Source organism: Dendropsophus ebraccatus, chromosome 3 (genome assembly GCF_027789765.1).
Source record: "Dendropsophus ebraccatus isolate aDenEbr1 chromosome 3, aDenEbr1.pat, whole genome shotgun sequence".
In the NCBI taxonomy this organism is placed as follows: Eukaryota; Metazoa; Chordata; class Amphibia; order Anura; family Hylidae; genus Dendropsophus; species Dendropsophus ebraccatus.
This window is the reverse complement of record NC_091456.1, coordinates 3,048,950-3,065,992: the sequence shown is the minus strand read 5'-3', so window position 1 is coordinate 3,065,992 and position 17,043 is coordinate 3,048,950. Positions and strand designations below refer to the sequence as shown.

At 40.3% G+C, this 17,043-nt stretch overlaps 1 protein-coding gene across 4 annotated transcripts in view; it reads left to right on the top strand.

Moving 5' to 3' along the window:
• Positions 1–17,043, top strand: part of AIFM3 (AIF family member 3) — an 87,828-nt gene that overhangs the window by 36,259 nt on the left and 34,526 nt on the right. For all 4 annotated transcript variants that reach the window (XM_069960712.1, XM_069960711.1, XM_069960708.1 and 1 more), the window contains exons 5-9: positions 49–158; positions 2,260–2,304; positions 4,032–4,128; positions 4,209–4,321; positions 9,426–9,512. In XM_069960712.1, coding sequence (XP_069816813.1) covers positions 49–158; positions 2,260–2,304; positions 4,032–4,128; positions 4,209–4,321; positions 9,426–9,512 — 452 coding nt within the window. The remainder of the gene's footprint in view (positions 1–48; positions 159–2,259; positions 2,305–4,031; positions 4,129–4,208; positions 4,322–9,425; positions 9,513–17,043) is intronic.

Sequence of the window (17,043 nt, the reverse complement as noted above, 5' to 3'; positions counted from 1 at the left end):
CAGTTATACTATATACTATTACCTGGCTCACCTGTGTCCGCTCTGCAGGTGTACTCTCTAGGGGCAGAGTGCGGTGCCCCTGGCATGGAGCATGCTTTAATATTGCAACTGGTGATATTGAAGATTTCCCTGGGCTGGACGGGCTGCCAAAATTCCAGGTATATTATACTGAGTACATTACTGAGTTCTGTTTCTGCTAAAAGTATATATATATATATATATATATATATATATATGTTTATATACACACTTTTTCTTTTATCTAATACTCATAAGTTATGAGTATAGGATATATATATATGGTTATATGAAAAAAATACACCTAGATAATAGTGTTAAAGGGGAACTCCAGCAAAAATATTTTTCTTTAAAATGAACTGGTATCGGAAAGTAGATTTGTAATCGAGTTCTATTTATCTATCTAAATCTCTAGTCTTCCCATACTTATCAGCTGCTGTATGTGCTGCAGGAAGTGGTGTATTCTCTCCAGTCTAACACAGTGCTCTCTGCTGCCACCTCTGTCCATGTCAGGAACTGTCCAGAAAACACAGTAATCACTGAACTTAAGGAGATCAGTGAAAAAATTCTAATGACGTACTCAATCAAGGGTCTCTACTGATGCCCCCAAAAATGTAAATATGCAAAACAAGAATCTGTGGAGCCTCGGTTGGGTTGCAAGTCTCAAAACACAGGAATAGCCAGATATCCCTAGCCTGTTGCCATGGGGTGCCTCCATGATGGGGAGAGAACCACACCACCCTGATAGGTAGCCCCTTAAGTCCCACTCGGTTGCGAGTATTGTGACATGACAATGGCTTGCTAAGGCAGGGATCCATCCACAGACAGCTGTTTTGGGGTATTTGCCCCTCGTCAGTGTGGAGTAGGATTCTGGCTAGTTGGGGCAATAACAAATCAACCAACAAAACACAGCAATCACTGAACTCAAGGAGATTAGTGAAAAAATTCCAATGACGTCCTCAATCAAGAGTCTCCACTGATGCCCCCAAAAATTTAAATATGCAAAACAAGAGTCTGTGGAGCCTCGGTTGCGAGTCTCAAAACACGGGATAGCCAGATATCTCTAGCCTGTTGCCAACGGGGTGCCTCCATGATGGGGAGAGCACCACACCACCCTGATAGATAAGTTAAGTCCCACTCGGTTGCAAGTATTGGAACATAAATAGGGAAACAACAGAGGGGCCCCGTTTGTGTCAAAGTCCAACTCGGTTGCGAGTATTGTGACATGACAAGGGCTTGCCAGGTCAGGCATCCATCCACAGACAGCTGTTTCGGGGTATTTGCCCCTTGTCAGTGTAGAACAGGATTCTGGCTAGTTGGGGCAGTGACAAATCAACCAACAGGCTAGGGATATGTCTATTCCCATGTTTTGAGACTGGCAACCGAGGCTCCATGGACTCACAGACTCTTGTTTTGCATATTTAAATTTTTTGGGCATCAGTGGAGACTCTTGATTGATACTTCATTGGAATTTTTTCACTGTTCTCCTTGAGTTCAGTCATTACTGTGTTTTGTTGGTTGATTTGTCATTGCCCCTGTTAGCCAGAATCCTGCTCCACACTGATGAGGGGCAAATACCCTGAAACAGCTGTCTGTGGATGGAAGCCTGCCTTGGCAAACCCTTGTTATGTCACAATACTCGCACCTTGAGTTAGACTTTGACACAAAAGGGGCCACCCTGTTGTTTCCCTATTTATGTTCCAATACTCACAACAGAGTGGGACTTAAGGGGCAACTGAGGCTCCATGGACTCTTGCTTTGCATAAGGAACTGTCCAGAGCAGCAGCAAATCCCCATAGAAAACCTCTCCTGCTCTGGACAGTTCCTGACATGGACAGAGGTGGCAGCAGAGAGCACTGTGTCAGACTGGAGAGAATACACCACTTCCTGCAGGACCTACCGCAGCTGATAAGTACTGGTAGACTGGAGAGAATACACCACTTCCTGCAGGACATACAGCAGCTGATAAGTACTGGTAGACTGGAGAGAATACACCCCTTCCTGCAGGACATACAGCAGCTCAACATAAAATGAGCAATTTATTATAAGGTGTTCTCAGTGTTCTCCGGATAGATAGATTTATCGGACTGACTTACTATTCTGGGGTCACATAGGGCGGGTCTGTGTAGGGGCCGTGGTGCTGCTCAATGATTGTAGGAGCCTTCAGCGATAACGAGACCTTGTTGTGGTGCAGTTATTTACTATTGTCTTTTCCTACTATTCCTTTTCTGTGCATTATAGGTTAAAATAGAGAAGGAAAGAGTCTACATCCGAGCCAGTAAGCAGGCAAGTAACCACCGTCATACTGATGAAAACTCCTATATTCCTAGGAGAATAATATGTTGTAAAACTTTAGAAATGACGCTCAGTACCAGAAAACCTATGTAATACTGTGTATCCTAAGTAACAATCATGAATGACCTATGAGTTACCTGGAATAATTTTATTTACAAATTAGAAAATTCTCCCTCCTAAATCCAGGTTTATAGACCATAGAGAGGCCAATACTGGGGATGTGACAACCAATGGTGCCGCCATGGAGAAGAAGGCTCCTATCAGACCAAACGGTTTTAGTGATTATTGATCGCAAACGAGATTGTTTATCCTTAACCTGAAATCGTTCCCCATATTACACGGAACGACAGTCGTTAGTTTCTACGATCGTTTACTCTATTTGATCCCGGCAAATGATGGGATGATGTGGAACAACACGGAATGATTCGTGACCGAATGGCGAATTACAGCGACTGTGGAGTCACATAGAACAATTAGGGAACCATTAACAATGATTTTGGTGTCAGCACCAAACGAACAATGAATGATTTCTCATTGGTCGTTTGATTGTCAACTGCATTTACACAAACCTATTATCATTTAAATTCGAACGATATAACGATAATTTGCACGATAATCATCCCATGTAATTGGGTCCTAAGTTTGCACAGAATTCATTAGGTGTTACCAACCATTTTATCTATCCTCTGATCTTGCAGTTCTCATTCTCACCACTGGGGATAAAACTAAGCTGAGACTTCCTGTTGTGTCTGTGGTGATAAGAGGAGGCTGCTGTAAAGTGATCTGTACAGCATTGCAGCGTCATGTGACACCAGTAGATAGAGGAGACAATAGCAGCTCCCTGTGGAATGACCTCTTCACAGGTCACAGAGAGCGCTCAGTAATGTCAGTAATGTCAGCAGAGTCTGTCTATTGTTGTCTATGTCCATGAGGCTTGCTGTAAAGCATGTCACGAAATGCTGTTAAAAACAGCCCAGGCAGGATGGCCGCCCCCATAATAATGTACAAAGAGTGAAAAAAAAAATTACTGTCATAAAATAGAAACATTAGAATAAAAGAACAAGTTTTAGTATCTGACTCTAATCAGTGACAGAGAATCTAGGTGACACCGTCCCTTTAAGTACAGTAGTTGTAATAATAGAACAGAGAAGATCAATTCTGGAAAAATCCTGAAATCCTTCTGTATAGTATACCCCTCACTTCATTGCAGGTCACACTACCTATAATATAATATAATCTCTATGATATACGTCTCACTGCACGTCCACTACCTAAAAAGTCATATAATGGGACTCTCATGATGAATCACTCATTGTTTAATTTGCTCTTCCAAAAGAAAAGAGTTTGCGGCACTCACCACCTGAATATCTGCTCTGTGCTGAATACTGTATGTACTGTATGTAAAGAAGATTGCCACAAGTGGTGAGTGCCGCAAAGTCTTTTCTTCTGGATACTGTAGATACTTGATGAACTTGTTCGCTCTGAGGCCCGAGCTCTACCATGAATTCATGTTGCAGGTTTGAACCGTGCCGGGTTAAACGCTCCATGGTCTGCTGGGGGCAGTGGTGCCGGACATTCAGATTTTCTTGGGAAAATAAATTTTTTTTTTACATTGTTTCAAACCACATGAAGATGCCAGCTATAATATAAGCTTGCTGTAAAGTTGCTATATCCTGTACATAATACTAGTTATAAGAATATATGTGCGTCTTTTCTAGGCTCTACAGTCACAAAGACGGACCAAAGTTATGGCAAAGTGTATAGCACTAAGCAACTACAGTACAGCCATTACTAACATGCTGATCATCGGAGCAGGTAACCGCTCATCTGCTGCTGATCATCATCCAGGATCAGGAATAAGAACAAGCTGAAATACTTGACGTGTCTTCCTATAGGTCCTGCTGGCCTAGTGTGCGCTGAAACACTGAGACAAGAGGGCTTCTCCGACAGGATTGTAATGTGTACGTCTGAAAAGTATCTGCCATATGATCGGTCAAAACTAAGCAAAGTAAGTATTTTCATCATCTGTGTCTGTGTGTATCTATATATGTGTATCATCATCTGTGTATGTGTGTATCTGTATGTGTATCATCATCTGTGTATGTGTGTATCTATATATGTGTATCATCATCTGTGTATGTGTGTATCTGTATGTGTATCATCATCTGTGTATGTGTATCTATATATGTGTATCATCATCTGTGTATGTGTGTATCTATATATGTGTATCATCATCTGTGTCTGTGTGTATCTGTATGTGTATCATCATCTGTGTCTGTGTGTACTGTATCTGTATATGTGTATCATCATCTGTCTGTGTGTATCTGTATATGTATATGATCATCTGTGTCTGTGTGTATCTGTATATGATCATCTGTGTATGTGTGTATCTGTATGTGTATCATCATCTGTGTATGTGTGTATCTGTATGTGTATCATCATCTGTGTATGTGTGTATCTATATATGTGTATCATCATCTGTGTATGTGTGTATCTGTATGTGTATCATCATCTGTGTATGTGTGTATCTATATATGTGTATCATCATCTGTGTATGTGTGTATCTATATATGTGTATCATCATCTGTGTATGTGTGTATCTGTATGTGTATCATCATCTGTGTATGTGTATCTATATATGTGTATCATCATCTGTGTATGTGTGTATCTGTATGTGTATCATCATCTGTGTATGTGTGTATCTGTATGTGTATCATCATCTGTGTATGTGTGTATCTGTATGTGTATCATCATCTGTGTATGTGTGTATCTATATATGTGTATCATCATCTGTGTATGTGTGTATCTGTATGTGTATCATCATCTGTGTATGTGTGTATCTATATATGTGTATCATCATCTGTGTATGTGTGTATCTATATATGTGTATCATCATCTGTGTATGTGTGTATCTGTATGTGTATCATCATCTGTGTATGTGTATCTATATATGTGTATCATCATCTGTGTATGTGTGTATCTGTATGTGTATCATCATCTGTGTATGTGTGTATCTGTATGTGTATCATCATCTGTGTATGTGTGTATCTGTATGTGTATCATCATCTGTGTATGTGTATCTGTATCATCATCTGTGTATGTGTGTATCTGTATGTGTATCATCATCTGTGTATGTGTGTATCTGTATGTGTATCATCATCTGTGTATGTGTGTATCTGTATGTGTATCATCATCTGTGTATGTGTATCTGTATGTGTATCATCATCTGTGTATGTGTGTATCTGTATGTGCATCATCATCTGTGTATGTGTGTATCTGTATGTGTATCATCATCTGTGTGTATCTGTATGTGTATCATCATCTGTGTATGTGTATCTGTATGTGTATCATCATCTGTGTATGTGTGTATCTGTATGTGTATCATCATCTGTGTCTGTGTGTACTGTATCTGTATATGTGTATCATCATCTGTGTCTGTGTGTACTGTATCTGTATATGTGTATCATCATCTGTCTGTGTGTATCTGTATATGTATATGTGTATCATCATCTGTGTATGTGTGTATCTGTATATGTATATGATCATCTGTGTCTGTGTGTATATGTATATGTGTATCATCATCTGTGTATGTGTGTATCTGTCTATGTGTATCATCATCTGTGTATGTGTAGCACCTGGAGTGAGGGGATGACAGAGGGTCCTGAAAATATGAACAAATATTCCTGTCACAGACCAAGTGGTAATGACTCTCCAGCTTCCTGAGGTAAATACTGCCACAAAGCTTATAGAGGGGCTGCATTTAGGTGTTTTTTGATGATGGTACTTGTAGTTCCCCCTGATGTGTTATAGATGGTGATGATGGTACTTGTAGTTCTCCTGAGGTGTTATACATGGTGATGATGATACTTGTACTTCTCCCTGAGGTGTTATAGATGGTGATGATGATACTTGTAGTTCTCCCTTAGGTGTTATAGAGGGTGATAATGATACTTGAAGTTCTCCCTGAGGTCTTATAGATGGTGATGATGATACTTGTAGTTCTCCTGAGGTGTTATAGATGGTGATGAATGTACTTGTAGTTCTCCCTTAGGTGTTATAGATGGTGATGATGGTACTTGTAGTTCTCCCTGAGGTGATATAGATGGCAATGCTGGTATTTGTAGTTCCCCCTGAGGTGTTATAGATGGTGATGATGGTACTTATAGTTCTCCCTGAGGTGTTATAGATGGTGATGATGATACTTGTAGTTCTCCCTGAGGTGTTATAGATGGTGATGATGATACTTGTAGTCCTCCTGAGGTGTTATAGATGGTGATGATGGTACTTATAGTTCTCCCTGAGGTGTTATAGATGGTGATGATGATACTTGTAGTCCTCCTGAGGTGTTATAGATGGTGATGATGATACTTGTAGTTCCCTCTGAGGTGTTATAGATGGTGATGATGGTACTTGTAGTTCGCCCTGAGGTGTTATAGATGGTGATGATGGTACTTGTAGTTCCCCCTGAGGCGTTATAGATGGTGATTATGGTACTTCTAGTTCTGCCTGAGGTGATATAGATGGTGATGATGATACTTGTAGTTCTGCCTGAGGTGATATAGATGATGATACTTGTAGTTCTCCCTGAGGTGTTATAGATGGTGATGATGATACTTGTAGCCCCCCCTGAGGTGTTATACATGGTGATGAGGATACTTGTAGTTCTCCCTGAGGTGTTGTAGATGGTGACGATGATGATACTTGTAGTTCTCCCTGAGGTGTTATAGATGGCGATGAATGTACTTGTAGTTCTTCCTTAGGTGTTATAGATGGTGATGATGATACTTGGAGTTCTCCCTGAGGTGTAATAGATGGTGATGATACTTGTCTCCCTGAGGTGATATAGATAGCAATGCTGGTACTTCTAGTTCCCCCCGAGATGTTATAGATGGTGATAATGGTACTTGAAGTTCTCCCTGAGGTGTTATAGATGGTGATGATGATACTTGTAGTTCCCCCTGGAGCTTCTCTATTACTGCTGCCTGAGGTGATGGTGGAGACACCCTCGATGTTGGGGCAGAGACAATCAAACAACAGGGAGTCTCTGCCAGAGATGGGTCACTGATTTGACTGGAGTTTTAGTGTTATGAGGAGTCTTCTGCTGTAAGTTGGGTGAGTAGTGACCACAGATCAGCGGGATGGAAGTATTTTGAAGGGTTTTCTGACCCGTGCCACAACGCTTCAGTTCCCAGAAATAAAGAGGAAGCCGATAAGTTGATGAGGAAGCTGCTCATTCCCTCTCTTGGCAATAAAATTACTATATAAGCTTCTTGGCTCTTTACCTCCATTAGGTCGCACTTAACTCAGTCCCTGATGAGCTGTAAATCTCCTCAGTCTCCTCACAGGCTTTGGTCTCCTCACAGACATCTCCTCACAGGCTGTAGTCTCCTCACAGACATCTCCTCACAGGCTGTAGTCTCCTCACAGACATCTCCTCACAAGCTGTGGTCTCCTCACAGACATCTCCTCACAGGCTGTAGTCTCCTCACAGACATCTTCTTACAGGCTGTAGTCTCCTTACAGACATCTCCTCACAGGCTGCAGTCTCCTCACAGACATCTCCTCTCAGGCTGTAGTCTCCTCACAGACATCTCCTCACAGGCTGTAGTCTCCTCACAGACATCTCCTCACAGGCTGTAGTCTCCTCACAGACATCTCCTCACAGACATCTCCTCACAGACATCTCCTCACAGGCTGTAGTCCCCTCACAGACATCTCCTCACAGGCTGTAGTCTCCTCACAGACATCTCCTCACAGGCTGTAGTCTCCTCACAGACATCTCCTCACAGGCTGTAGTCTCCTCACAGACATCTCCTCACAGGCTGTAGTCTCCTCACAGACATCTCCTCACAGACATCTCCTCACAGGCTGTAGTCTCCTCACAGACATCTCCTCACAGGCTGTAGTCTCCTCACAGACATCTCCTCACAGGCTGTAGTCTTCTCACAGACATCTCCTCACAGGCTGCAGTCTCCTCACAGACATCTCCTCACAGACATCTCCTCACAGGCTGTAGTCTCCTCACAGGCTGTAGTCTCCTCACAGACATCTCCTCACAGGCTGTAGTCTCCTCACAGACATCTCCTCACAGGCTGTAGTCTCCTCACAGGCTGTAGTCTCCTCACAGACATCTCCTCACAGGCTGTAGTCATCTCACAGACATCTCCTCACAGACATCTCCTCACAGACATCTCCTCACAGGCTCTAGTCCCCTCAGAGGATGTTCCTCCTACACAGCTGCACTCCACTAACCAGGGAATTCCTCTCACAGTTGCCTCTTATGGGGAGCTCATTAGAATAGCTCCGCCCTCTTTCTGGATGTTTCTCCTAACTGGTGTAGTACAGTAACTCCCTGATGTGGTGTGTATGTGTTTGTGTGTGTGTGTGTGTGTTAGTGATGACCCATCTGTACCTCAACTTCTCTCTGTACATAGAAATGAAAACATCCTATCAAACATATACAATTATAATTCAGGGTCCGTTCTCTGGCCAACCTGTGGGAACCCCGACCTTCAGGAGATTACTGTGTTACTTACATTGTAGTGTTACTAATTCTATGGACATAGGACATGATTAGATTCTGGTATACATAATAGAGGGGAATAAGGCCGGGTTCACACTGCGTTTTTGCAATCCGTTTTTTCTCCCATCCGTTTTGTATCAAAAAATTGTATGAAAAAACTGATGTATTTGTGAGCATCTGTTTTGATCCGTTTTCCTATTGACTTCCATTCTAAAAAAAAAAAAACAACAGATCAAAAAGCATCCTTTTTTTAGCGTACACAAAGTGGACGATTTTATCAGTTTTTTCTAATGGAAGGTAATGGAAAAACAGACCAAAACGGATTCACACAAATATATCTATTTTTTCATCCTTTTTTCATTCAAATAAAAAAAAATTAATTGCAAAAATTCAGTGTGAACCCAGCCATACAGATATACGGGTAAATATTGTGCAAGTTAAATTCTCCTTGTAGAATAAGATATTACCAGTCGTATCTAGTGATAATTCAGCATTCATACATTGCCCATATCTCTCATTGTCGCATCACACTGACAACTTTGACAACTTTTTGTTATGTCTCAAGTCATCTTATTTTTGTTGTTTTTAGTCAATGGATTCACAAGCCGATCAGATTCTGCTCAGATCCAAAGAATTCTTCCATACATATGATATTGAAGTCCTCACCGAGACACAGGTAAGAATTCTGGATTATTTGAACATATGGTAAAATACACATGGATAGTGCTCTATAGGCAGTGGTCTGGAGACTGTGCTATATAGGGAGTGGTCTGGAGACTGTGCTATATAGGGAGTGGTCTGGAGCACACATAGACTGTGCTATATAGGGAGTGGTCTGGAGGATACATAGACTGTGCTATATAGGGAGTGGTCTGGAAGATTCATAGACTGTGCTATATAGGCAGTGGTCTGGAGCACACATAGACTGTGCTATATAGGGAGTGGTCTGGAGGATACATAGACTGTGATATATAGGGAGTGGTCTGGAGGATACATAGACTGTGCTATATAGGGAGTGGTCTGGAGGATACATAGACTGTGCTATATAGGGAGTGGTCTGGAGCACATAGACTGTGCTATATAGGGAGTGGTCTGGAGCACATAGACTGTGCTATATAGGGAGTGGTCTGGAGGATACATAGACTGTGCTATATAGGGAGTGGTCTGGAAGATTCATAGACTGTGCTATATAGGCAGTGGTCTGGAGCACACATAGACTGTGCTATATAGGGAGTGGTCTGGAGGATACATAGACTGTGATATATAGGGAGTGGTCTGGAGGATACATAGACTGTGCTATATAGGGAGTGGTCTGGAGGATACATAGACTGTGCTATATAGGGAGTGGTCTGGAGCACATAGACTGTGCTATATAGGGAGTGGTCTGGAGCACATAGACTGTGCTATATAGGGAGTGGTCTGGAGGATACATAGACTGTGCTATATAGGGAGTGGTCTGGAAGATTCATAGACTGTGCTATATAGGCAGTGGTCTGGAGCACATAGACTGTGCTATATAGGGAGTGGTCTGGAGCACACATAGACTGTGCTATATAGGGAGTGGTCTGGAGGATACATAGACTGTGCTATATAGGGAGTGGTCTGGAAGATTCATAGACTGTGCTATATAGGCAGTGGTCTGGAGCACATAGACTGTGCTATATAGGGAGTGGTCTGGAGCACATAGACTGTGTTATATAGGGAGTGGTCTGGAGCACATAGACTGTGCTATATAGGGAGTGGTCTGGAGCACATAGACTGTGCTATATAGGGAGTGGTCTGGAGCACATAGACTGTGCTATATAGGGAGTGGTCTGGAGCACATAGACTGTGCTATATAGGGAGTGGTCTGGAGAACATAGACTGCGCTATATAGGGAGTGGTCTGGAGAACATAGACTGTGCTATATAGGGAGTGGTCTGGAGGATACATAGACTGCGCTATATAGGGAGTGGTCTGGAGCACATAGACTGTGCTAGATAGGGAGTGGTCTGGAGGATACATAGACTGTGCTATATAGGGAGTGGTCTGGAGAACATAGACTGTGCTATATAGGGAGTGGTCTGGAGAACATAGACTGTGCTATATAGGGAGTGGTCTGGAGGATACATAGACTGCGCTATATAGGGAGTGGTCTGGAGGATACATAGACTGCGCTATATAGGGAGTGGTCTGGAGCACATAGACTGTGCTATATAGGCAGTGGTCTGGAAGATTCATAGACTGTGCTATATAGGGAGTGGTCTGGAGAACATAGACTGTGCTATATAGGGAGTGGTCTGGAGAACATAGACTGTGCTATATAGGGAGTGGTCTGGAGAACATAGACTGTGCTATATAGGGAGTGGTCTGGAGGATACATAGACTGTGCTATATAGGGAGTGGTCTGGAGAACATAGACTGTGCTATATAGGGAGTGGTCTGGAGCACATAGACTGTGCTATATAGGGAGTGGTCTGGAGAATACAGACTGTGCTATATAGGGAGTGGTCTGGAGCACATAGACTGTGCTATATAGGGAGTGGTCTGGAGCACATAGACTGAAATTCAAAAAATAGGGGAGCTCACCTCGGTCAAATCAAGACCGTAATAAACACGGGGTGCAGCTCAGTGTCCAAACAACTACTACCAAAAAAACAAAAAAGAAAAAGCTGGACACTATATATTCGAGTGCACATTACTTATACACAAAATATATAATTTTTATTGAAACAAATATATGACATCACAACAAACAGCCGAATAAAAACAATTAAAAAACCACAAAGGTATATACAACACAGAAGTAGGGAACAAAATACTTCCCTACTAAACCAGGGGATCAAACAATGTAACTGATGCTCCACATGAAAAAAAAAAAAAAAAAGGTATATCAAGTATAGAATAGATATGGTTCCTTAAAGGGAACCTGTCACCCCCCGTACCGGGGTGACAGGCTCCCGACCCCCCGTTAGAGACCCCTATACTTACCTCATCCCGCCGGGTCCCGCTTCTGGATTCGGTCGGGTCCCGGAGATCTCAGCCGCTGCAGCCCGGCGCGCGCGCTGACAGATGAGTCCAACGCTCATAGAGAATGACGGAGCGCTGGACTCTCCTGTCATTCTCTATGAGCGTTGGACTCATCTGTCAGCGCGCGCGCCGGGCTGCAGCGGCTGAGATCTCCGGGACCCGACCGAATCCAGAAGCGGGACCCGGCGGGATGAGGTAAGTATAGGGGTCTCTAACGGGGGGTCGGGAGCCTGTCACCCCGGTACGGGGGGTGACAGGTTCCCTTTAAATGATCATCAGTAAATACCAGTCTTCAAAAAACACCAATCATAAATATAGAAATAAACAATCAAAGTGCTGCAGTGCCAATAAATACTAAATGATCATAACATCTATAAGTCATGATACACAGGGAAAAAAGAGGAACCAAACCATGGATGAAACACTATTGTAACATGGGAGCAGATACCCTGGTCCAGACCCAACGCGTGTCGTCACATACAGTGACTTCGTCAGGGGTGAAGCTTAGAATGACATGATGTCTTTTTATAATCAAAAGTCAGTTATCACACACACATGATTTGTAAGTTCATATAATTACCTGTGGGACCCTTCTGAGTGGAGAGAGCAACATACCACCACCTAAGATGGCGTCAACGGCGTACCTCATCCTTTACTGCGCACGCGCGCAGTCAAGCTATATCACATGACCACCTTGATCACCATCTCCGTAGTTCCTTCGTCAAGTGCACATGCGCTGGAAATATCGTTAGCTCACTGCGCATGCGCTAGAAAATAATATCACGTGACCTTTTCAGCAGGCATATCATGTGACCGCGCACATTACATCACAAGCCTAGTCATTAGAGAACTGAAGATATATGTGTATGTCACAAAAATAACAGTGCGAACGTAGCCATACATATCTCCTATCCACTCATGTGAAAGTGTATCCCATGATGCAACGATAAGAATGTAGTCTCGTGCATATCATTAGGGAGCGCATTATGCGCATGACCAAAGCAGACATGTCACATGACCACATGCGTTCCACCCTGCGTGTCAAGATGAGAATACATGACCGAATTGAAACAAATCATGTGACATCATGCATTCCATCTTCCGTGTCATCCCATGATTAGTCCTGCATCTTACACCAATCACATTTTGTACTGATCATGCTATGTTGTACATCAACGCAGCAGTCACTACCTCTGACAGAGTACATACCACAGTACGCCGCACAATACCATAATATTCACAATGTAGCACAAAATAACACAATATATATAATATGTGCTCATAATGTAGCCCAATATAAGAGCAGTAAAACAGTGAATGACGGTACTGTAGTACCATACAATAAATACAGCAACAACACAATGTAGCATAGTACAAAGGCGATAGGATAAATATAATACCAAACGACGACATTATGATATATATTATAGGTCATAATAGTGACACACTGCACGGAGGCGCAACGTAACATGATACAGCGGTGATGGTAAAACAAGAGTAGTATAGTGCAATGACCCTATGATGTACATGATAAACCACAACGGAGATGCAATGGCACTATGATCTACATAATGAACCACGGCGATGGTACAGATAACACTACGATGCACAACGGCGATGGAACAAATAACACTGCGATAAACCACCACAATGATACAATGGCAGTATAATCTATACGATAAACTACAGCGATGATGTAATGTACGCACAGAATTGGAAATATAGGTATAATTATGATTTATTACATAATCCCCCCTACCAATAAATACCTAAAACTATTTAAACAACATATATAATATACAAATACCATGAATTTAATGTGGTTCACCATTGTCATAAACTGAATTCGTGAAAAAAAAAAAATAAAATAAAAAAAAAAAATAAAATAAAATAAAATATATATGTAATAATAATAATAATAATAATTGAAAATAATAATGATTAATAATTAATAATACTTGAATATAAAAAATAATAATAATAAACCTGTGCAAAGATGATGTTAATAATGTAAAGAAAGATACGATAAACTACAGAGATGATGTAATGTACGCACAAAATTGGAAATATAGGTATAATTATGATTTATTACATAATCCCCCCTACCAATAAATACCTAAAACTATTTAAACAACATATATAATATACAAATACCATGAATTTAATGTGGTTTACCATTGTCATAAACTGAATTCGTGAAAAAAAAAAAAAAAAAAAAATATATATATGTAATAATATTAATAATAATAATAATAATTGAAAATAATAATGATTAATAATTAATAATACTTGAATATAAAAAATAATAATAATAAACCTGTGCAAAGATGATAATTATGATTAATAATACTTGAATATAAAAAATAATAATAATAAACCTGTGGAAAGATGATAAAGATGATTAATAATGTGAAGAAAGAAAGGGGGATTTTTTACATATATAACAAATAATAATGTGTATCCAATCCGATAATACCATATATCCAATAATGCCAGGTAGTGCCAAAAGTCTAATAGTACCAAAAAACCATCGGATGGGCACTGGTGATAAAGTGCTATGTATCCTAGTCCTAATCTTAGTCCTGGCCCTTAGAGCGCCCTATGATGCTCTCTCCACACGGGTCCCACGTTCCGGATCACATGTTAAACTGTAACCATGTTCAATGTTCTCCAACATAATCATGAAATACATTCAAATTTTGTCCCAATTATTATGTACAATACGTATTACCTTCAATAATCAAATGATACAATTTATTGCAAATTTATTCAAAATCATGGAAGTCCATATATAGGTTTCCGGCAGAGCCCAAATACCCAGGCCCCAACCAAAAAGCCAGAAGGCGAAGAGGAGACTTTGTAATTGTCCATTACTCTGTTTTATTCCACTCTTTTTCTCCTTCTTCAACTTCTTCTTTCATTCCTCTCTTTTTCTTTAATTCTCTCCTATTATCCATCTCTCTATTCTAGTTTATCTCCATCCATTGGTCCAAAGGATCCAAAGTGCAAAGGGGAATAGCAAAATTATCATACCCCAAAGGGTTTCAAAGTCATCAGATCTCCATAATATCATCTGTGTGGAATTCAAATGCTCAGAATCTGAAATATCCATATCATTGTAATAGTACATCGGAATGAGTAGACGGTGCACATTCGAATAAATAATAATAACCTTCCTAAAAATAGGAAAAAACAAAAAACATTATTATCTATAACTACACCAAACTAAACTAAACCAAAAAACTGTGACAAATTAGGGATTAGGTGATGACCCAAAACAGTGTGAAAAAATGTGTTTAAAATTCTAAATAGATTGTGTTATATATGTGATATTGAGGCTACGTGGTCCCAAGTGTGGTATATATATAATAAGTTAGAATATCATTATGTGTAATTGTGCTACAGTATATTAAGTGATGATGAGAAAAAAAAAAACCATTGAAGGAAGGGAATATGCAAGTACACATATGAAAAATGTACAATGTATGTCACCACCTACTCACCAATGAATCCTGTGAACAAAAGCTCCTCATTTAGTCCTCGTGGGAAGACCGTCTTCAAGTCAAAGATCCATTTAGATTCCAATCGTAACAGGGCATTTTTTATCTTACCACCCGTATATTGGTGTAAAGTCGTTCCAGTCCACAAACTTGTAGGCCATCCAATTTGCCTCCATGTTCTTTCAGGAAATGGGCAGCCACTGAGGTGAGTATCTTTCCCTGCTCCTGATCCAGGGGCGTAGCTAGGGGTTCAGCCTAGGGGGGGCGAGTGAGTCTGAGTGGGCCCCCAACCAAGGTTACCCATAGGAAACCTCAGCAGGTGACAAGGATTTCTGAATAATAAAGGGAATATTGTTCTACATTTCTGATAGTGAATAAGAATAAAGAGCCGTGTAAGAGGCTTCTACATCTGGAATATAGAACCGCAAAAAAGTAAAAGGGCTTAAGATTAGAAAAATATAGCTGCCTTCTTCCACAGACAGCACCGCTCTTGTCCTCACTTTGTGTGTGGTATTCAACTAAAGTGAATGGAGCCAAGTTGTGATACCACACACAACCTAAGAGCAGGGGTGGCGCTGTTTTTGGAAGAAAACAATTATGCTGTTTTTCTTTTAATTCTGGAGAACCCTTTTAACCAGATTATCTTTGCCTAAAAATAATAGTGGTATAGGTAATAAGCTTTTAGACATCTATCTATCTATCTATCTATCTATCTATCTATCTATCTGTCTATTTATCTATCTATCCGTCTGTCTATCTATCTATCTATCTATCTATCTCCTATCTATCTATCTATCTCCTATCTATCTATCTATCTCCTATCTATCTATCTATCTATCTATCTATCTATCTATCTATCTATCTCTATCTATCTCCTATCTATCTATCTATCTCCTATCTATCTATCTATCTATCTCCTATCTGTCTATCTATCTATCTATCTATCTATCTATCTATCTATCTCCTATCTATCTATCTCCTATCTATCTATCTATCTATCTATCTATCTATCTATCTCCTATCTATCTATCTATCTATCTATCTATCTATCTATCTATCTATCTCCTATCTATCTATCTATTTATCTCCTATCTATCTATCTCCTATCTATCTCCTATCTATCTATCTATCTATCTATCTATCTATCTATCTATCTCCTATCTCCTATCTATCTATCTCCTATCTATTTATCTATCTATCTATCTCCTATCTATCTATCTATCTATCTATCTATCTATCTATCTATCTATCTCCTATCTATCTATCTATCTATCTATCTATCTATCTCCTGTCTGTCTATCTATCTATCTCCTGTCTGTCTATCTATCTATCTATCCATCTATCTCCTGTCTGTCTGTCTATCTGTCTATCTATCTATCTATCTATCTCCTATCTATCTATCTATCTATCTATCTATCTATCTCCTATCTATCTATCTCCTATCTATCTATCTATCTATCTATCTATCTATCTATCTCCTATCTATCTATCTCCTATCTATCTATCTATCTATCTATCTATCTATCTATCTCCTATCTATCTATCTATCTATCTATCTCCTATCTATCTCCTATCTATCTATCTATCTATCTATCTATCTCCTATCTATTTATCTATCTCCTATCTATCTATCTATCTATCTATCTATCTATCTATCTATCTATCTCCTATCTATCTCCTATCTATCTATCTCCTATC